At 35.6% G+C, this 23045-nt stretch overlaps 1 protein-coding gene and 1 long non-coding RNA gene across 2 annotated transcripts in view; one reads left to right on the forward strand and one right to left on the reverse strand.

Annotated features, from left to right (window-relative positions):
* LOC125180597 (adhesion G-protein coupled receptor V1) overlaps positions 1 to 23045 on the reverse strand; it is a 248473-nt gene that overhangs the window by 116686 nt on the left and 108742 nt on the right. The window contains 10 exon segments of the mRNA XM_066985287.1: positions 32 to 249; positions 6555 to 6681; positions 9169 to 9435; positions 9827 to 9950; positions 10588 to 10751; positions 11366 to 11546; positions 13396 to 13581; positions 13670 to 13796; positions 15546 to 15578; positions 22809 to 23032. Coding sequence (XP_066841388.1) covers positions 32 to 249; positions 6555 to 6681; positions 9169 to 9435; positions 9827 to 9950; positions 10588 to 10751; positions 11366 to 11546; positions 13396 to 13581; positions 13670 to 13796; positions 15546 to 15578; positions 22809 to 23032 — 1651 coding nt within the window.
* Positions 249 to 22809, forward strand: LOC136787909 (uncharacterized). Its single transcript, XR_010826972.1, has 3 exons — positions 249 to 1641; positions 3056 to 3169; positions 15343 to 22809. It is a non-coding gene; the product is annotated as an uncharacterized lncRNA (long non-coding RNA).

Here is a 23045-nt window from a genome sequence, read left to right on the forward strand (position 1 = left end):
ATGAAGGAAATGGTGATATGGAAGACAATACCTGAAGCATTCACCAACTTTAGAATGTAAAATTCATTGAATTCAGGAATTCTATCTGAAATGGCACGTAGTGTTATTGACTTCGACCTTTCACCATCCATGAAGCACACAGTCCCATAAGTTTCATAGAATTCTTCTCCTGGCTTCAGTGCAGAGTTATTATCAAACAACTGCCAGGTCAAAGAAACATTGCCGAAGTGTCCTCTGTGTCTCAAAATCCTGTTCAGTGATACAGAAAGAATGAGAGTCCTGGCAGGCATGCATCAGCGTTGAGTAGAAAAGGAAAATGTGGAGACTCCTTTTACTGTAATCTTCCTTACAGTAAGAAGTAATATACTATGTAATATAAAGTAAAATGCTAATATACTACAACTGTTCCATGAAGCCTTCCTTTTAAAGGCAACCACTTTTGCAGTACAATTCTACTCCCGGAATACGTACTTTAGAAAACAGAAGTAGCATACGCAGGTCCATGCAGAATACTACTGTGAAGCTACACATCACTGTGTCTTGTAATTCCAATTTATAATAATAAATATGAATGCATAATAGTTCAGAAAGTTAACATTAAAAATTAATATACTTGGACACTCTTAGACAGGAAAGAGAATCATCTACATTTAACCACAAACGTTTCTCCTTTCAGTCATCAAGTCTACTTAAACTTTTTCTTACACTTGTATTAAATTAGAATTACATTCTGAATTACATTCAGTTTTGAAATGTAGCATGTAAACAAAGAAGTAGCTTCTGAATATAAACCTGTTCCTCTGAAGAGCAGGCACAGCTTCTTGCAGTAGGGTTAATTACCAATTACTGAGGGAACATTGTCATAATATATGCATTTTATAACACCCTCTGGGATAAGATGCTGTTGTTACTCCAGCAGATGATATTTGCAATAATACAGAGGTTGTATTAGTAGAACGAGTAGCTATGCCTTATTGACAGCATTCTGACAATATAATTTTGTATAGGACTTCTCTGAAAAAACATAAGAACATAAGAAAATGTTAGAGCCACAGTACTAAGCCAAGCTGCTTCTGGGATTTGTGGATATCTTCAAAATCTGTTACCTACAATAGCCTAAAAAAGTGACCAGTGACCTAAATGATTGTCCTGAGTACATTTATAGCTAGCTATCTAATAAACGACTTCATGATGGTGAAAACCTATTTTTAATGGGTGTAGGAGCTCCTAAAAATACCAGTGATGATATGTCAGTGCTTTGTGTATGTTGACTATGTTCATTTACAGAAACAAACAAACAACAACAACAACAAAAACACACAAATTGCATTACGTGATACATTTTTATCTGAAATCTTTTAAGGTTTTCATTAGCTGAACTAATTGGTTGCTAGGAAATGTATGCCATCAGTGGACTGGTTTGCGGATTGGATTAACTTGTCTGTGGGAGTTTGATATTTCTATGGTAACAGTTTCTTCATTCTGCTGTGATATTTGATCTGTGTCTGATTGTCTGTTCCTTTTCTTCCTCATTAGTCTGCCTTAATCACAGTGAATGAGCCCAGGGGCAGAAATGAATTTGTGCCGCTCACTCTAATTAGAGAGAGGGGAACCTATGGGACGGTCGTCATAACTTTTGAGGTGAGTTTATCCAAAAGACTTCATACAGTAGTCTGTTGGATTAAACTGAGAGGCTGTAATCATAATTTATTGAAGTGTTTGCAAAAGGGGAAGAAGGACAAAATACCTACATCTACATTAGGTAGATCTGTTTCATAAAAGGGATTCATATTAACCGTCATATAGAAAATACTGTAATTATCTGACTGTTTAATTGACTGTTTAACGTTAAGAGGTACTAGAGAAAACCGAGTATATTCTGTCATTTAGAAAGGTACGTGAGGCAACATCAGTATGTATTACTAGAAAATAATGCATATTAAGTATGTAAGAAGTGTCTTATCTAAGTTTTTTTAATTTTTTTAAAAAATATTTATTTTACATACAAATATTCAAGTGAGTCTTTAATGATTATCCCAACTTTGAACTGTGAGTGCTCAGGATTTGGTGAATTTCTGTATCTATAATCATCTGTATCTTGATCTCTATCTTGAATCCCCTGCAAATGAAGCTTTTGAAATAATTAATCATGTTGAATACTTATCCTGTTATTTACATATGTGATTTGAATGTGATACAATTACTGACTTCATTGCTTTCTTTTTCTTATCTAGCTCAGACTCTATTATTTACTTTAAAATTATATATAAAATCTTTCATATAGATATTTCTGTACTAGTTGCCTGGTCCTATAGGGTAAGGCTTTAATCTAGACCTCAAAGCTTTAGTCTAGACCTGTCAAAACCAGAAAAGCTTTGCACTGGATTTTATTAATACTAAATATAGCATGAATAGTTAAAGTACTGAATATGATTCTCTGTGCAATTTTTTGCAAATATGTTTGTTTTAAGGTACAGTAAATCTTACTCTCTGGACAATTACTTAGGTCTGTCTCACATCATTATATATGTATGTTGAAAAATAATTTACAAAATGTTCTAAAACCAAAAAATCCCATATGACCTTTAAGAGGCTTTGTAGTATTTTGAGTTTGACTGTTAAATTTAGTATCTTTAATATCACAAGTTAAGATAGAAGGGACACAAAACCAGTAAGTACTATTACTTTGTCTTGGAATTTATTATGAAATACTATTGATTCAAACTGAATTTGCATGAATATCCTTTCTGTAATATGAAAGAGTCAGTTATGCATCAGAATATACTAAAGAGTCCCCATAGGCCTATATGGAAGTAGTTTTCTTCCTCTTATTCTGGAAATACGGGATTTCTTCAGAGTGGTTGTTCTGACTTACACTGTCTGCCAGAAAAGAGCAGATTTTCACAACTGAATGTTCATGTAAGTTGTAAGTTGGAGATGGCTGAACAGATAGTCATTTGTTATGCAAGTCACACTGCATATTGGTTATTGTACTTGCACTGGATTTGTATTCCTGCTTTATAGACTTCTCATCAGACAAATCAATTCTTTGCAGATAAAAGATGGTCCAAACCCAGCTGAAGAAGACCTAAGTCCAGCTAAGGGAAATATTACATTCACACCTGGGAGATCAAAGCTGATTTATAATTTAACAGTGCTTGATGATCAGGTAGGAACAAGCTGACTTCATCTTAGGCTTTGATACGTAGAAGGTTAACTGAAGTTCTGGAAAGACTTAGAGTAATAAGTTACAAAAAGGCTTGGCTTAAATAAGGTTAAAAGCAGTTCTATTTGATGAAGTGATGTTAAATTTTGGCTCTCTGGTCTATTATTTTTACTCTTTCCAAGCTCCCTCTTTAATTCTCATCAGTGAATAGTTTTAGTTTATGTGCATATCCTGGCTGAGCAGACATGTTATCTTTGTCACTAAAGAAAGAATATTACACATTGAAGATTCACAGGGAAAAGGCAGATTCAAAAATATTTTTTGTCGTTGTTTGTTTGTGGTTTTTTTTTTTCAAATATGTTTCAGGGTAGAAACATATTTGAAAAAATCCTAAAAATAGATGAGATTCCTGAAACAAACATGCAGTCTTGTGGAAAGCATGAATACTAGGTGATAATTAACATTTTTCTGTTTTCAGATTGGCCAATTGAAAAAAAAAAACAACACACACACAAAAAAACCAAACCAAAACAAAAAAAAACCACAACATAACTCATAGGTTGTGAGGCTTTCTTTTTATCTCAGAGTAAACAAAACATTCTTCTAATTTGCAACTTGTGATTTTCCTTTTTTCTTACCTGCACTTTTCTTTTGTGTTTTTCTTTTCCTTTATAATAAGCTTAAGAGGGAAAACTGAGACATCAAAATAAGTATATATGATGCAAAACAACTTAGTAAGAAATTCATAAGAAAACAATAATGGTGAAAGGTGTGTGTCTCAGAAGTGAGCACAGAACTGTAAAGCAGCTTGTTTCCTTTTTACTCTTAGTTATAAAAAATGTCCTTCCACATTTCTACTGATACTCTAGTGTTAAGAGGCTGTGCCAACCTGGGGTGCTGAAGTGTAGAAACATCTCTTTCCAATTCAATGTAATATTTCAGTGACTTACACACAGAAATAAATTATTAGGGTCTTTTCTCTTGGGAGGATGTGATTTTATTTATTTTTATTCTGAGAAATGCTCTCAAACTTCTGTTTCTAAAAGTTTGATCTGTATTTGGTGTGTCTAGTCAACGTCTTTCCACTCTTTGAAAGTCTTTCACAAGTGTATGTGAAAGATGAATTTTGCACAAAAACCTTTATTGATGATGATGATGATAGAGTTCACAAGAATCCAGTAACACTACTGTCAGAACTTAATTTGAGCTTTTAGGATCTGAGTTAGGGAAACCAATGAAACAAGTATTTTTCTGAATTGTGCAGCCTTACAGAAGGTAGGGGACTGCAGTTCTGATTTCCACAGCTCTGCATTTATAGTACTTTTCCTGTGCAGGTTTCCTTTTTAAGTATAATTGCAACTTTAAGAGAAAATTAAAGAGGCAAGGCAGCACTGGAAATCATTTATACTATTATATTCGAAGTTTGACTCATGTATTTGTTGGTCAATCATGATGTAATTGAAAGCTCCACAATGCCTTATTTATGTAGGATACTAAGATTTTATCTGCAACTAAAATGGCATGTACGTTCTGACTGTCAAATGCGTATTTTTGTACTGCAAGACAGTATATGAACTAGTGAACTAAAACAAGCGTAAGTTAACATCAATTTTAATAAGATAAAATAGGAAATAGTAGTGTAGGAGAGAGGTGACAGAGAGCTTGCAAATCTCACGCTGGAAAAAAAAACAAACAACCTGCATCAGTCAATAATATTATGCAAGTTTAAGTGGAAGTTAAGTTTTCTTACACTTGTATTAAATTAGAATTACATTCTACGGCTTTCAGAAATCTACTGTTATTTGTGATTAAGAACGTAGTAAATGAAAAGATTTTTTTTTTTTTGGTAACTATCTGCTAACACAATTACACTAATTTCAAAAAGGCACTACAAATAAAAAGTGACCCATACAGTGCCTTTATTAAGAGTGCGCTTACATACAGGAAGTTTGCTTCTGTCGGTTTGCACGGTGACATAAAATGCCTTATAAATAGATTATATCAGGTTGAAGAATTAGTTCAGCTAAACTAGTCCAGCCACAGCAACACATTTATGTTGTTTCTGCTTCCAAAGGTTTTTCTTCTGTGGCGTTAACCAGGGTGCTCTATCCCAGCTGTGTAGCGCTGCTGCACTAACTCCAATTACCTCATTAAAACCTCTGTGTTTTCGGTGGTTTGGTTACATGCTACTTTGACCACTTTTTTATATGCTACACAACTGTCAAAGTAGTGACAGTATGGAAGAGACAGATCCCTAGTAAATATATTTTATCAATGATGACTGAGCAGGTTCCTCAGATGTTGGAGATCTTGGTATCCTATAATTCCATAAAGCACCTGTATATAAGCATGTTTACATCAAAACAATATTCTTAACACCACCAAATCCACAAAAATTATCCTGCAGATTAGACTATAAAGGACAAAAAAACAACAAAGCCCAAAACAGTGAACAGCACAACAACAAACACACAATGAACTTAATATCCTCTTTTCTTGAGACTATTCATATTTCAGATGTATTGGCACAAGCATAAAGAACCAATTCACAGCCATAAGCATCTGCTTCAAGGCTTTAAAACAAACAGACAAAAAAAAAAGGATGATTTTTTAAATGCAAGAAGAACCTCTTCCCTAACTATTTGCACTATCGCATTTATTGTGACCTAACTTCTCTTTACAGCCTGTCTCAAGATTTCTTAACGAAAAATCATTTTTTCATCCAATTAAAACCCCATAGTAAATTTATGAAATGAATGTAACAAGGCGAGATGCCAAGTGCATTCAATTTTTAACCCTGCTAATTCTTCAATATATCATGGTGGCACAAAGGAAAATACTTTCAAAGGTCAGACTAATGAAGAGTGTCACATCCGGACTTTAAGTATAGATTTCAATCTGTAATTAACAGATAAAAGAAAAAAAAATACAAAAACAGAAAGAAAGAATACAGTAGTTTGCAGTTGAAAATTTCAAAGATGGGTACAAAAAGCCACCTAGTGCCACACAGTTTTATTTAGCTATTTGTTGAGTGGTTTTTTTTCTTTTTCTGTCAGCCTAGGTTATATTGTGCTCAATCATTCAGATTTTTCTGTATCTACAGGTTCCTGAGATTATAACAGAACATCAATGCTGAAGTCTTATTTAGTTACATTTCAACATGAGCTTCTGTGCACTTTTTAATATTTACTGTGTACTCCATAGTATTACAGGTGATGTCTTCAACACATTACAAATCATTTAATCCAAAATTTTGTAAAACTGTTTTTCTATAGTGCACTTCTATCAATGCACACTTGTGCATTTGATTTAATCAAAGTGCTATTTATAAAGTACCACATACACCAGTTCCAAAAGAGTGCAAAGATATTCTTTAAACGTTACTTACCAAAAAATGTTACTTTTGCCTTCTTCAACTGGCTTCTCTAAAGGTTCCAAAGAGAAAATTCCATTAGGATCATCATTTGCTTCAATAATAACTGTTGCCATTCCAGCCTTAAAGATAACTGTATCTCCTAAAAAAGAGGACAATTATTATTATTAAAATTGGAATCAGAAATGTAGGTAACTCTAAATCCAATTATGTTTTCTACTCACTACAATTGCTTTTATACAAAGAAAAGGACAATTATAAAAGTCAGTGAAAAACAGAATTTGAGGTATTCAGCAGCAGGCAAATCAGAGTAAAAGTATTTAAGTAGTGTACCATCCAGAGAGCAAGACGTAAGATTTTCAGGAAAAATGACATGAACTGAGAAGATGTGATTCTTACTACACAGTATCCTTGCATGTAGTTGTTATGTGAGGTAACATTTTCTGTTTGATCATCTGGACAAGTCAAAAGAATAAGATATTCAGAGGTACAGAATAAAAGAGTAAGGTATTCAGAGAGCCGCGACCTTCTTTAGACCTAGAAGAAAAGTATTGCATTTAAACTAAATACAAGCTATGAGCAATGTCTAAGAGTTTATTCACTCCCATATCAAAGAATATCTAAAAGGAAGAAACATAAGATTCTTATTATGTAGATGGGAAGCTAGCAGGATTTCAGTGTGCATATTAGTACAGGTAAATATTAAGGGATGTTAATTCTAACTCCATTGCATTGTCCATAGATGAACATAATGTGTCCACACCCACCCCATTTTTTGTCTTCTTTGAAAGTGTCCGACTAAATTTTGTTCCACGTTAAACAATGTGCTTATTCCTCTAACTTCATATACCTCTATTTGTATTTTCTCTCAGGAACAACAGTCCCCAAAAAAATTTCAGAACAGTCAAGGCCACTGTATGTAACCAATCATAGAAAGAAAACCAACTTTTGCTTTCAGGAATATGTATAGAAATATTCTTTATTCTTAGTGATTCTAGAATGGCTGTAAAACTATATGATGCTCATTTTAGAGGAAAAAGGAGGCTATGGATACCCATTCCCCATGTGCTAGGAGAAAAGCCATGATATGTTCCCAATGGGGTAGTATTGGGAGCTACCAGTAGATCCTGAAGAAAGTTATTAAAGTAGAAAGAGACAACAAAAGAGAAAACTTATGAAGGAAGAAGAATGGTTTTGTCTAATCCTTTCCCTAGTCTGATATTTTATAAGAGACCTGGGTACTACAGTGAATACCAGCCGACCTTGGGAAATAGCTTAGCTGCCTTATACTCAAATTACTGCTTTCCCTGTCAACCTCTGGCTGCCTGCTACCAATGTTCAGGGAAGGATTCAACTCAAGATCAATGCTGCCTTGTGAGAAACTCACAGGCCAGCCGCAGGGTGTCCACTGTAGCATGACCTCAATCACTTCAGTCTTATCGACTGCTAAAGACTAAGACCATCAGAGACTGTAATGAGAACTAAGATGCTTAGCGTGCTTACAGATGAAGAAATCTAATTTTAGGTTTCCTAATCTTGAATTGAATACCTGGTAGGTATTTTACTTTGAGAACGTGTCACACAATCTGAAGGTATAGTCTGATGGTTAATTGCCATCATCTTTCTTTGCTTTATTAAATTACAGCCCCTCAGGTTTCAATGGCTGATTCAATACAGCTTTGCTTTGCATTGCAAAGATTTGCAGCAGATTCAGAGCCTGTTATTACCTCTCAACTAGAGAACAGTAAAAAATGAAGGGCAGTAAATTAAAATTTGATAACACAATTGCAAATGACTCTCCCACAACACCATGAGTTTTGTTGGAGCTAGGTGTGGGGAGGGTCTTTATTAAATACTTAGGGCTCTGGAAAAATTATGAATTTCTTATACTTCACTTTTATTTTCTCATGTATATTACATAACAGTGATAATTTATTCTAAAAGATATGTATTTCAAAAACGTGAGGAATGGGCTGAATAATTTTGGTCATTCCTTTTTAAGTGTAAACTTTGAAAAATAAATAAATAAACAAAAATACGTTATTTCTAAGGTAATAAATCCTTTCTTTAGAGGTGGTCCCCTGGGTAAATTGTGACATATATTTTTCTGCAAATTAAGCCTTTTAAAACTATAGTCTCAGAGTGAAAAAAATGTATGCATACTTTTCGCTACTAATAAAATAGAGCAATTACATACCCTTCCTCCAAAATATGGCAGTTCTGTTTGTTTTTACAAAAATCATGTAGTTTTGTAATACACTCTGGAGCATGAAAAAAATAACTAAAAGAATACCTCTTTTCCTAAGACTGTTGGGTACTAAATTTTGTTTTTTTTTTTTTTTGCTTTGTGTTTTTGTATTGAAGTCCATCTAATTTGGAGCATTTATATTTGAAAAGGGACTTTCACTCCAGTTGTTTTTGCAGGCAAAGTATCAACTCTATCATTTGATTTTTGTTTCCAATAAAATAATTAAGGATGAAAATTCAAACACAGTATGCATTTATTGTATAAAAATCTTGAAGCAAACATTATTCGTATAATTCTTGGCATTTAAATATTGCTTTATGATAAGACCAAGATACTAAGAAATTGCCAGCAAAAAAAAAAAAAAAAAAAAGGAAGACTTACCTGTAGAATTGAAAAGGATAATATAAAATGTTTCATCAGTTTCAGGGGTATCATCATCGTTGATATACACAGATAAATTCTGCTCCCTTTCTCCAACATCAAACAAAATGACACTGTTCTTTCCACTGGGAACAAAGTCTCCCTCTTCAGCTGTTGCATCTCCATTAACAGTAATATACTGGACAACAACAGCGACATCAGCAGATCCATTCCTTAGGACTGTAAAGTTTGCAACACTTCCTTCTTGAACACTCACTGTCACAGGTTCTGAAAATACAAAAGCAACAAATCTGTCTGAGTTCAAGCCTGAGTTGCTTGCATTTGCTCTGTTTTCTTAATTCTCTCTAGTAGGATCTTCCTCTTCAATGAAACAATAAGATGTATGTGATAAAGGTAGGAAATAATTCAGGTACGAGAGAATATTTTGTACCTTGCCTCCTAACTGATCTCAACATCAACAAAGAGAAAAATGACACACACAAAAAAATGGGAAGGTTCTGAAGGAAACAAATATAAATTAAATACAAAAAAAAAAAAAAGTTTGGGGAGCTTTTCCACTTGCTCTTTTGGGATTACGATTTCGCAATGATCTGGTTTGTGAAAAAAATCCGTTTTAGGTAGTGTATGTATTCCACATTTATAAACAATAATATCTAACCTGCAAAATAAATGGGATCATCATTCTTTGTTATTTGTAAAATTGCAGTGGTTACATTGCCCAGCCTGGCTCCACCGGTAGCATTGAATAAACTGATGGTGAATACTTCCTCCTCTTCAGGCACCTGAAAGTATTAAGACATTAATTTCTAGCATACAAAACACTGAAGAATTTAAAATGAAAAGTTAGGGGGATTAATAAGCCAGAGATTTCTGAGTGTTGTTTTTATTTGTCAGTCCTTATGTGTCTCAAGAGGGATGATAATTCATACAGTTATACAGAAATTATCATCCATCTACAGTTTTTGTAAGTAAGTCCCTTCCTCTTTATCTTGCACAGATGACCCAAAAGTTACCTTCCAGTTTTATGTTTCTGATACATGTAGTTTTTTTTACAGCTTTATTTATTTATCATTAGGTGTAATCTTTCTTATATTACTTCAAATTTATCAGCATATAGGATTAGGATTGAAATTAGGATTCCAGTTATCAAGATACGAGTTTCAGTCAAACTTTCCTATAACTTTACCACAGTACAATTACTCTCAGCTTCTACCTTTTTTGTTTAGAGGTATGCACAGCTTCTGAAATTTCTCTATGATTTGCAGACATTATCTCAGTTCTACCCAAGTATTTTGATATTTCCTACAAGTTATTAGGCTCTTGAGAAACACACATTCCTTTTTTCTCCTTATACTCTAATGTTTTAGTACTTACTCTTTGTCCCATATTCTCACCCCAAAACACTGTAAAAGTGTTTACCTCATCTGGCAGTGAGTAAATGGTGATATTTTTTGAAAACTCCAGATTATCAAATAAAATAGTCCCTTGCTCTGGATAGACGTCATTGGTACATGCTGGATCAACAACCCAAGACACACTAACATTTCCATAGTTTCCTTGATTTCTTACAACTCTGTAAACAGCTAAAAAACATAAACAGAGTCAGTGTGCATATTCAGAGCAACAGAAATCAAAAAGGAACATCTGAAACATCTGAAACTGAGAAAAAGGAAATACAATAATAACCAATTTCACTTCTTATGAAACCAGTAACATGTTGGAGTGCTACAGAAAAGGACACACAAAGACAGATTACTAAAGCAGTGCAAACTGCTTTAATTTCACATGTTAATTCTTGCCTGTAAAAGTAATTGATAACTGAATAGATCAATTAAAATCACCCATAGGAAGATTTAACTCTATGTTTCTCTTATATAACACCCCATTCTTCATTCTCCACAAACAGAGCTACTACCTCCACGTTGCACTTTGCACATACATCAGTACTCCATCCCTCCTGTCTGGAAAATTCTCTAGCAATCCTTTTTACTCAGTTAATCCCTCTGTTTTTCCACACCCATACTTCTCCACTTCACTCTCCGCTGCTCATCTTGCTTGGCATTGTACCAATCTGTAAAGTCCTGAGTGGAGATTTTAGTAAGAAGTCTCCTAGACTTCTGTTATCCTAGAACAGGGAAAATAAGACTTGCAGAAGCAGACAGCAGATAAAGAAGTAACTCTAATAAAAAGGAATTACCGGTATGGATGACTTCTCCTTTGCTTTCACTTATTGTTACTGTTAGTTCGTAAGGTAGAAACTGAATGATACCATGCGGATCATCATTCTTCAAAATGGTTATATTGACCATTGTGGCATTCCCCAACTTGCCTGGCATTTCACTGTAGCCACTAAGTACCACAGAATATAGCTCATCCAGCTAGAAGAGGGAAACTCAGTCAGAACAAAAATACATATTCAACATCCACATCAAAAACAAAATGGTCTATAGTCCACAGTCCCCCATCAGGCAGAAAGGGATACAAACTTAAAATGAAATCACACACATTCTACATGCAATAAACGTTTGTATAATGCTATCAAATAAAGGAAATTGTTAGAACTTTCTATCTCTAAAAGCATCAGTTTCTCCAAAAGTCTATTATTATTATAAGCAAGGACTTATTTTGTGTACTTAATTTAGAATCGCATAATTTCACAAGTAATGTTTGTAACACACTCTGAAATGTAAATTTTCTTTCCTCCAAGACTTCTTAAGATTCCTGGCTTTGTAACAGGTAAAGCAAAGATTTTTAAACCATGGACAGCATGCTAATTTAGAAAGAATTGATCAACTGGCTTTATTAATCTAATGGGACATGGTACTTTCAAAAAAGTATCAGAGAACATTAGAAAAAAATATTGCATTTATCTATCTAGAAAACAGCATTACTCTACACTGGGGAGAACTCAGTGAAACTGGCTGGTGGTTAGCAGTAAAGAAACACACATGAACTGGTTCTTCACATACAATTCAATTAAACAATGGTGTTCAGTACTACAGAATGTCATGGATGCTAAAACCTTACCTGCGTTCAAAGCGTAACTGCTTCAATTAACAGAAAGAAAATCTGAAGGCACCCAAAGATACCATCCATTACTCCAGACATCCTTGGACTGCCCACCATTGGAGGCTGGGATGGCATTCTGGAGGAAAGTGATTATATATGTCCTGCTCATGTATGTGGCTTTTGGCCACTCTTGGAGATAGAAGAGTATAAAAGGACCTCCTTATTTTTTAGTCCTGACACTACAATTCGTATGTTTTTGCCTGAGCATTTCAGCAGGATGACTTACCTAGTCTAATAATACTGCTGTAAGCAGGGAAATACTTTTATCTCAGCCTGCTGATGAACTAGTAAAAACTGGGAATGGAACTATTAAATAACCCGCTGTTTTAGTGCCTAAGTTTTACTAGATTAACTTATGTTCCTGGCTTCTGTAGTGGAGTTCAGACTTCTTATGTCTCCTTTCTTTGGAGTATGTAGGGAAAAGAAACCTGAATTTCTACAGCAGCCTATGCAATTGAAGTTGGAGTTGCTGTGATCCCCTGATTTCCTCATCATATGGTCCTCCATCCCTCCTTCAATCCATGACTGATGACCACCTGGCCCTACAAAAAGATTATTAACCTTCCTAAAACCTTTATGTTTTGTAAAGCTGGCTTTCTGACATCTTACTCCTAGATCAGCTCATTAGCAGGATCAGACAAACACAACTAACTGCTTATGCAAAATACAGCATAGGAATGTGCATGTAAAGGCAGCAAAAAATGCTGAATCACAGCAGCTAAAATTTATGTTAACATAAATGTGGTAAAATCAAACCCTTGCAAACTTCCTGATGGAATCCAGGATGGCTGATGCACAGGAAAGGGAACAAGCTACAGAAAAGCAGAAAGCAAAGAGAAAAGCAACAGACACATGCCTCAAATTGTGCAGATTTCTGGGATTACAAAACAATAGAGATATCAGAGAAATGAATATTCAGGCAAGACTGACAAGACCTGATTTGTATTGATATAAAGTGCTTTCATATGGTGCTTGACTATCTTATAGGCCTTTCAGTCACTCCTCCTCTATCTATTTCTCACACTTAAGAAAAAGAAAGCCTTCAAATGTTACAGAAAAATTGCTGGTATTTACAGGTGAAACCATCTATATTTTAGTAAGTGACAAACAAATATGTATGTGAATGCAATTTAAAGAGAGAAAAATATTAATTCTTACCTCTGGAATCCCATCCATCCTTGTCAGTAGAGTAATTATGATCTCTCTTTCACCAGGCTTAAACTCCAGAATTCCTGTGCTTCCATAAAACTCATTATTATCTCTTGGTTCTACAGTGTAGCGCAGAAACTGTCTGATGAGGCTTCCTCTAGTGCGAACAATCTGCAGCTCAACAGACTCCCCTTCCTGCAAAAAAATAAAATTAATCTTTTTCTAGCACTCTGTTAGAACTAAGTCGTCTGTAATGTTTAAGTGACGTTACTCGGATAGCTACCTTGATGCTGTAGGGACCTCTGGAAGAGGAAGAAAATTCGAACACTCCTCCAGGATCATCGTTTTCCAAAATTGTAATTTCACAAGTAGTAAACCCGTATTTCAGTATCTGATTTTCCACACTGACCCTGAGAAAGGAAGGTAAGAGGTTTTTTTCAAGTTGCAACTCTGTTTAGCAAATCCATACAGAGGAGATCAGGATATTGACAAATTTTATGAATAAATTATGAAAGCCAACAGTTACCTACAAGGATTAAAACAAGTTAAGAATGATACAACATCAGAATGTTTTATCCATTCGTAAAAAAATAAATAAATAAATAAATAAAATAAATAATTGCCTCTGAAGTAACTTTTTGTTTGTTTGTTTCTGATTAGCTTTTTATAGCTAGTAACTCTGTTGTTTGTTTGTCTGTTTTTGATAACACATGCACACAACACACAGGAAAAGAAACAGAATAGTGCCAGGAAAAAAAAAAAAAAAAAGTTAGTTAAATTCAGAACTACTTTGTACTTGGATCAAGGTATAAAGGAAATTCCAAAATCACCTATGCTGAGATTACACTGAAAAGCATAAATTTCCATTATTGCTTTGTTTGTCAAAGTTTACTACTGACATAAAGAGGCAGAAATTTGACCCTCGATACCATGGATTTCATCCTCAGCTCTGTGTTAGCCTGCCTTCTGTAGATGTGGAGACTACCTGTAGGATCCCTGTCTGACTCTACAAAATGTTGGACCTGCTCTCAGTAGCTCAGACTCATTCCCCTTTCTCATTACTCCTTTAAAGCACATGCTGAATGGTGCAAGAATGAAGTACGTTGACCAAATACGCATACTTCAGATTCCTCTCAGTAAAGGATTTCTCTCTCTGGGCTTCTCCTACACCATCTTGATCGTACTCTGTGACAGGAATGGGCAGTATCTGATAACAGTAATGAACCTTGCATATTACTTGCTTGCCTTTCCTCAGAAGCAGTAATTTTCATCATTTTAAATTTCTTATATTAAAAATTCCAGAGAAGCACTATTGCAGGATGCATCAAGAATACACCTTCAGATTGATGGTCTGCATATGATTTATTACATGTAGTTTTAGGTACTTAGATTCCTTTGCATCTTTCACGTTTCCTGTCAGTATTGTATTTTTCAATGAAATCGTGGTCCTGCATACTGTACATATTTTTGTGCTTTCACTGTGCTACAACCTAGACTTTATCAAACACTATTTCATGAAGAAATGTGATCTATTATATCCAGTTTTTGAAATCAGGCCCAGAACTGTGTCCAGAAGCACGTTTTAAGTAACTGGAACCTACACACACAAAAACAACTTAGCATTGTTGTAGCACAGTCTACAGGACAGGGTACAGGATGCAAAATAGGTAATACCTATTTAATAGAGTAACGTGCTCATGTTTGTTACATGTTTAAAAAAAAAAAAGTCGGTAGAAAAAATAACCTGTGTTATATAAATTATATGCATGTTAGTCTAAATCAAGATAACTTTCCTTGTCTTTGACTAGAGAAAATTACTCTGTAACTCTAATCAGTTCAGCCATTTAGTTGGGGCAAACTGTATTTGTAGCAGTTTAAAACAATTAATTCATTATTCCATGAAACACTCAAATATCAAACACTGAGCCATGCATTCATAACTTTCATCATTCACAGATCCTACATAAAGAAATGCCTTCAAGCAAGAACCCCATGCCATCAAACGAAACACCAAAGGGGAAGCATGCGTTGTCTGAAGAGATGCAGAGACGTGATTCTTGGGGGGGAAAGAAATGATAAAGACAGTTTCTGTCCAAACCAACCACTTCTAAAACAAAGCATTGATTCACTGAGGACAGAAAACAGTTCACCGCACTTACCCAAAGAACACGACAAACCTTTCTGTCTCTACCCTGTCAACACAGAGGAAAAAAAAAAAAAAAAAAAGAGGATGTAGAAAGTAATGAAAGTGCCACTTACTAAAATTTCAATACTACCCATCTTATAAAAGAACAAAAAACTAACAAAAGGGACAAAAAAAAAAAAAGAAAAAGAAAAAAAAGAAGGCTTTCTTTTTACTTTCCAAAAGTTTATAATGTTCTTTTTATGGGAACCCTGCTTGCTTGGCATTTTCCTGTTGACAAAGGCCAGCAAGTGGGCAGTTCCCACTTAGGAGGAGTGACCCCATGACCAATTCAGCATGTCAAGAGCCACTCAAGGTGTTCCCTACCAAGCCCTCCTCAAAGAGCTTGATTACTGACTGCGTGATCACAACTGCAGCAGCCATCCACGATTATAACCCTTTATTAGGGAAATACATCTACGTGCCTCTGTGATATGGTGTTTCATCAGTCTGACAAAGTAATGATAAAAACAGATAAGCACAGAAAGAGTACTGATGGGTACACAAGGAAAAGTAATTAGGCACAAAATCACAGCAAACCTCATTTACAACAATTTTTTAGTTAATCAGATTACCAAAGTAGTATATATACATGTATAACATAAATACAAATATAAGAAAGAGAAGCAGAAGGAGAAAAAGGGGAAAAAGAGGGGACAAGGAAATAAAGGGACAAAAAAAAGAAAAGAAAAAGGGGAAAGGAAAAGGTATTTGCTAATCAAAAGGTTAAAAAATTAAATCAAGTTTCAACCAAGCATTTATAACAAAACTGCCACATGAAGTCAGTCAAAAGGGCAGCATTATTCTGCAATAGTAATCATGTATTTTGGCTTTCTTAATCAAAAATACATTAAATACAAAAACTGTATCGTCTATCAAAGCACCAAAAACAGATTAAAACAGTGTTTGTAAGGTGATAATTGGGCTCCACTAATCTCAAAAATAATTTAAATTTGGAATTCAATACAGACAAGAGTTCACTCTAAATTCTGAGAAGTAAATACATTCACAGACGTTCTTTCGAATAGGAAGTCTGAATTAATTGAAATTTGTTATTGATATTCACTGAAGCTAGGTATATATTGAGACATTCTCCCTTCCCTCAGAAACATGCAAAAGCATTCAAAAAACAGCAAAATATTAACACAATGAAAAGATCAAGGAGAAGATTCCAGAGTTGGTAATGCTAAAATTTAATTATAGCGCTAAGCTGTTAGTAAAATAATTTACAACAGAAAATAAAAATGAATCACTATATCAAGTGAGCTTTTGATATGTATTAAACCTAGACAGCTTTCAGGTCAGGAAGCAACCAGTAAAATTCAGTCCATCAACTGGTAAAAAAGAACATTGTTCAGGTGGTTTCTCCATACAAACCCCATCTTGAACACCTGGATCCTTTTATTTATTTACTTATTTGTTTGTTTGTTTGTTTATTTATTTATTATCTGGTCATTTTTTTTCTCTGGCTGATATCATGAGTGGTCAGACCGCTATCACTGCCCTGGCACAGTAATGTTAGTTACTTCTCCAAAAAGTCATAAAACATCCTATGCAGAAACTTAATAGAAGCAGCTAGGTTTAGGTTTCCAGCTCCAAGATGCTGTTAAGCAAACAATGAATGAACGAAGCTGTGGCTGCCCCATCCCTGGAGGTATTCAAGACCAGGTTGGATGAGGCTGTGGCCAACCTGATCTAGTAGGTGCCATCCCTGCCCATGGCAGAGGGGTTGGAAGTGGATGATCTTTAAGGTCCCTTCCAACCTGAGCCATTCTGTGATTCGAAGAATGGTGCACTCAGTAGTATTCTTTATATCTATACTCTAAGGCATATACATGTAACTTTTCATAACATAGAATGCATATCCCTAACAAGAAATTTTTAAAAAATAGTATTGAAAAAAAAAAGAAGAATTAAGAGAACAAAGATAAATTAGGAAAGTACATTTTAAATTTAAATCCAAAATGTTTGTTGTAAAGTATTCTCACAGGTTTACTTTTTTCTAGGAATAATAAAAAAAAAAAAATCCCAATTCTATTGTTTTGAACAATTACATTGTAATGCAATTATCATACTCACATCCTGCAAACTTTTATCCTTTTAATCCAAATGCTTGCTTTTCGGTTCAGTGTACTCTTCATGTGCTAAACCTAAGTCCATACAGGGCTAAACCAGGCAAGGTGAAGCGTTCAGCAAATAGCTGCATAATACTTCCAGCAGCCAGCTCAGATCGACCCGGAGGAGCTACGGGGCTGGACACAGGGTCCGTGCCACCAGAGAGCTGCCAGGACACCAGCCCCATCCCCTGCCACGTGCACTTCCAACCTCGAAGAACAGAGGGGCGTTCATATACCACCCTTACACCACGGAGGAGATGCTCCCAGACTGCCTGACACTACACGGGTCCAGTTCAGTCCCGTTTCACTCCTCGTGGTATGTGAAACCAGCTCTTTAGGTGTTCCTCTGACAGCAGTATGGAAACAGGACAAAGAGGGCTATTCAGAAGCAGCAATAAAAGTTAAAACAGCTGCTTTGACATGGTGGCTTAACCGTGGCCAGCAGCTCCTCCAGCTAGTGAAAAGAACTCTTGACCAGGAATAAGGTGATACCAATCACTGGGAAAGCCACTTCCCTGTTTTTATCCTCAGCTTATTTTTTCCTGTAAAATGGCTATGTATGGACATGAAGTTTCATATCGTCACAGACAGTAAACCCTGGCAATGCTTATGATGCTGCCAAAAGAAATACAACCTCAAAGTGTGTAAAGCATTTCTTATACAACAAGACTAATGTGAAATGACTGATCATTAGGGAAATTCTTTCAGTAAAAAAAATCATAATTATTATGTAGCAAGAACTACAGATGAATTAGGACAACTGACAGGAGCTTCAAAATGTTTCTTACACTTTTTTAAACATGCAGTACAAGAAAATAGGAGAAATTAGAGTTTTGACTAAGTTTAAGGTACCATGAGAATTTCAATGTTAAGAACTAACTAGAACCACAAAATAATTAAATAAATAAATGAAAAATAGCTTTGAAGTTAATAACTTTTGACAAAATCTGGAATTTCTGCAGAACCTGAGTGTTCTGAAAGACACATGAGAAACTTAATTTCCACTGTGAATCTACATGGCTGTCATTATTAAACCACACTTCTCTAAAAGACTTTCTTTTCTATCAGGGTATCTCAAAAAGGGGGAAGTGAAATTGCTTGTGGAACATTACTCAATTTGCTTGCATTCAGTGTTCACCCCCTCTTCAATTTTTTCAGGATTATCTACTGATTTAATTAGAGGCAGGCTCTAGCTCTAAAGAACTGCATTAAAGTAGGATTTGCCACATTAGACTTTCCATAGTGCCTCTCATCAGAGGAAACACCTTCTCTCCAGGTTTAATCCATCATTTATTTGATTTTTGAGGCTATTTTAATTTTTCTGAGTCATAGCAGGAGAGATATGTTGTTATTTTGAGAAGTAATGAAAACAAGCAGTAGGTGTCCAGCGCACTCATTTCAACATTCTACTATTTTCAAATGACTTTTTCCCCGTTAAAACGCAGTCTGATCAAACCCTTGAGGCATCCCTGGAGGTTTTCAAGGCCAGGTTGGACTAGGCTGTGGGCCGACCTGATCTAATGGGTGGCATCCCTGCCCATGGCACTGGGGTTGGAAACTGATGATCTTTAAGGTCCCTTCCAACCCAAGCTATTCTGTGATTCTATGAAAATTTACATAAGTAAGATAGATATGGTTTTGAAACAGACACTAACCAAAGGGAATTACCAAGTAAGGAGAAAATCCTAGCTCCATTAAGCAGTATGGCAGTGAGTAACCCACAACACATAAACCCTTAAGCCCTGTCCATCAACACTACACAGTGATTTAAATGGCCCTCCTATGCTTTTCTAACTTTTTGACATGTAGCAACCTCTAAAACCCAAAAATGTTTAAAAACTGCCAGATATTTCACAGTGAAATAGTCAAGTCTGTATTTTACATTTGTAATTTTCAAAAAATTACTTCATAACTCATAGGTCTAATCATTTTCCACATAAACTGATGACAGAATGTCAGCCTATGGAAATCTGTATCCCATCACAGAAATCACTAGAACAATAAAAATCTTCAAATAACGTTGCTTCAGTTTATTATATATAGTAAATGAGATTTATGTCGTAACATATGCATATGGATCTGTTCTGGCATCCTAACTTCCATGAGTTAAGACTCAAAAAATGCTGGAGCATAAGGACTGCCTAAACAGTTGTCTGTTTGTTGATTATCACTTCCACAAAATAAAAGTGATTTATCCCCAGATCCCAAAGTCTCCAAGTTCTCAGTCTCACCACCACTCACTCATGAGCACAAACACAGGCCACGTCCCCAGCCCACATACCCTGCAGGTTCTGGCCCTCTGGTTGTGCCAGGTGCCAAACTGATAGCTGTCTGCACCTTAACTGGGGGGCTGATAACTGCCAGTGAGAGATTACGTTGTGTAGAAGGAAAAAACAGCAATCAGATTTAAAAAAAACTGATTTCTGTTTGTGCTTACCAGGTAAAATGAACAGCCCTAGTATGCATATATGCTCTCACAAAGCACACACACAATTTCCATGGCCTGTTCCACCTACATTCATCAAGAAGACCAAGGTCTTTCCTTTCTCACATAGATTTCACTACAGACATCTGGTTTTATTTATGCTTGGTCTCAATTCAGGCCTATTCAGATAGGGCAGGCATTCAACCTGAATCTGCTCCTAAAAAAAGAAAATATAAAGAAGCTTCAGCAGATACAAGACTCTCTTGCTCCTTCATTACTCATCATTACTCATCTGTGTTCTTTGGAATCATATTTTTCATGTTATACATTTTCCTCCAGTTTGTGGACAAAATTCAGAGCTAGTTTTAATATCTGTGGTCTAAGTATAGAGAGCATAAAGCAAGAAAGGATAACATTGTTTTTAATGGCTTGGAAAAAATATAGTTATGGATGCACTTAAAGCTTATTTAAAATTGAACTGCCTTGACAATACCACTAAGCCGTAAATAATACATCCTTGTTAGAACTAATTATTTTGATTATTTTACCCGTGCTATTAATAATTGCAATACATTGAATGCTTATGAACATATGTCTATGTCTGTAGTTTCATTAAAGTTCTTACACGCTTTCTTTTCTCGCTGACTTATGCTACAATTTACGGAACAGTACAAGCACATCTACAGCACAGTGCATCTTTGTTTTCATGCTCATTCACTACTGCTGTGAGGTGCTGGCTGCCAGCCTCGGAAACTGAAATCTTCTATTTGTCCACAAAATACCAACCAGGCTGAAAGCAATAGCACGGGCGTACACGTAACCCTGCCAGTATCCTTCAACCCTAATTTGAAGAGTCATGTCTAGTACTGAAAGGATGATCTCTGCAGTCATTTCATTCTTGGCTTCTGCTAATTAGTTGAAGTGAGGGATGCTACCAAGGTCTAGAGAAAAGTTCAGATTCTATCTCCTCCTTGCTTACTTCTTTTTCCAGGACAGACCACCTGTTCCTCGGTTCACTCTCTGACCCTGCCAAGTGTGGGAAAGCTGCTTACTGTTGGCACACTTTTCACCATCCACTTCATGATCAACAGAGCCTACGGCTTGCACCATACACAGCAAAAGCAGAACACTGGTTGTATTTGTTCAGCTGCCAGTTCAATCCCTGTTGCAGCCACCATTTTCAAGGTATAGCCTACAGTTGTAACTCAGGATAAATGGCAGAAAACTGTACTTTCACACACGTGAATCAAAAAAGTTACCCTTTCATGCTGCTTACTTCTATCTACTTACTTGTTTACCTCAATACCACTCTGCATTCTTGGCCACCTTACACTCAAAACTTGAACCATCATTTCTAATCCTAGTTTCCCCCTTTGTGCCAGAGACTCTAAAAAAATTCCTTGAGACAAACCAGTTTCTCCCACAGAAAGAAAGCGGAGAACTGCTTGCAATAGTCTCTGTTTTTATTCTGAAAAGGATTGCCTTTTTAATGTAATGAGTAGCCAAGGTAGAATAAAATAACTAGTTCTGAACTACATGCATTAACCAGCCACCTTTTAATCAAGCAAGCCAATCCCGCAAAGGAATAACATCTTCCCTGTGTGCCATAAAGATGTTCGAAAACCATGTTTTCTGAAATGGGATCTTCTAGTGATCAACAACAGCGTGAGGAGCTTCTTGCCTATTGTTTGCTAATGTGGAATCACTGTGGATATCTGTTGTGGATATCTAAGAGCTAGCCTACGCTTCCTGTACAGAATAAAAATACTTCTTCTGCATAAGGTAAGGACTATGTAAGTAGTAGATGTTCAGTGTGGAAGCTGGTGCTGGCAGACCACTGTAGTATGTTTTCAGTAAAAGTGGAAAATGTACCTTAGACAAATAGGAGGTAATACAAGAGCACGTGTGGTGGTATTTCTGTATTTACTTATGTAACTGAGCTGTGGGAAGCAGGACAGACGATATAGCCAAGACACTCTTGTTAGTAACTCAAAGAGGGAAAAGACTCCTGATTATAAACTAATTTAAGTTTTCTGAACAGTGTTCACATGCAGATAATAGTATCACCTGAGGGCCCTTACAGCCTGTTATCCTAAAATCCTCCACTAGATGAGAAGGGAGACCAGAACACTGTGCTTCAGAAACCCCACTGCATTCTCATTAGCAGAAGACTGCAATAATAGTCACACTGGGATATTCTGGGGGCTATGAGCTGACAGAAGTATCTAATTATCAAGGAATATTGAACATGCAGATCAAACAAATAAACTGCAAGTCTAATTCTACAGTGACACCCAAGTTATAAATGTTTTTTCTGACAGAAAAAGTTCTGCATTGCTTTTTAGTTCTCACTTTAGTTTTTCCCATTATCTTACTAAATATTATTTTTCCGAAAAAAAAAAAGTGTTAAAACCAAGAGCTATAAAAAAGATCAAAACTGAAAGAACTTTCTAAATAGCATACAGAATTTTCATGAAAATATAAACAGTTAAGTCATTAGATAATAAATGCAAAATGGTTTCTTACATTGATCTCCAGTCAAAGAACCCATACACAGTCTGAAACAAGGGCCCACTATTTCTTCAGACACATATCAACACAATGCAAGCAATACCATGTAATTAACACTGTGCTAATCTGTTATGCATAAATTGAGTACTGCAGCTGATACATATGAATAGAGAATAGGGTACAATACCTGTCCAAAGTTAATAACACAGTTTCGTTCATTTCAGGTACATCATCAGCTTTAATGGTGATGTTAATTGTGGTATCACTTTGTCCAGATAAGAAAACCACGGAGCCGTTAAAAGGACTTATATCATCCTGTGTTACCGCCTTTTGATTGGGACCAGAGGGTTTCAAACTCCAGAACACAGTTGCTTGACCATCAGTCCCATCTCGATGCAATGCAATGGAAACCTGTGAAACACAT

This window comes from Anser cygnoides, chromosome 31 (genome assembly GCF_040182565.1).
Source record: "Anser cygnoides isolate HZ-2024a breed goose chromosome 31, Taihu_goose_T2T_genome, whole genome shotgun sequence".
Classification (NCBI taxonomy): domain Eukaryota; kingdom Metazoa; phylum Chordata; class Aves; order Anseriformes; family Anatidae; genus Anser; species Anser cygnoides.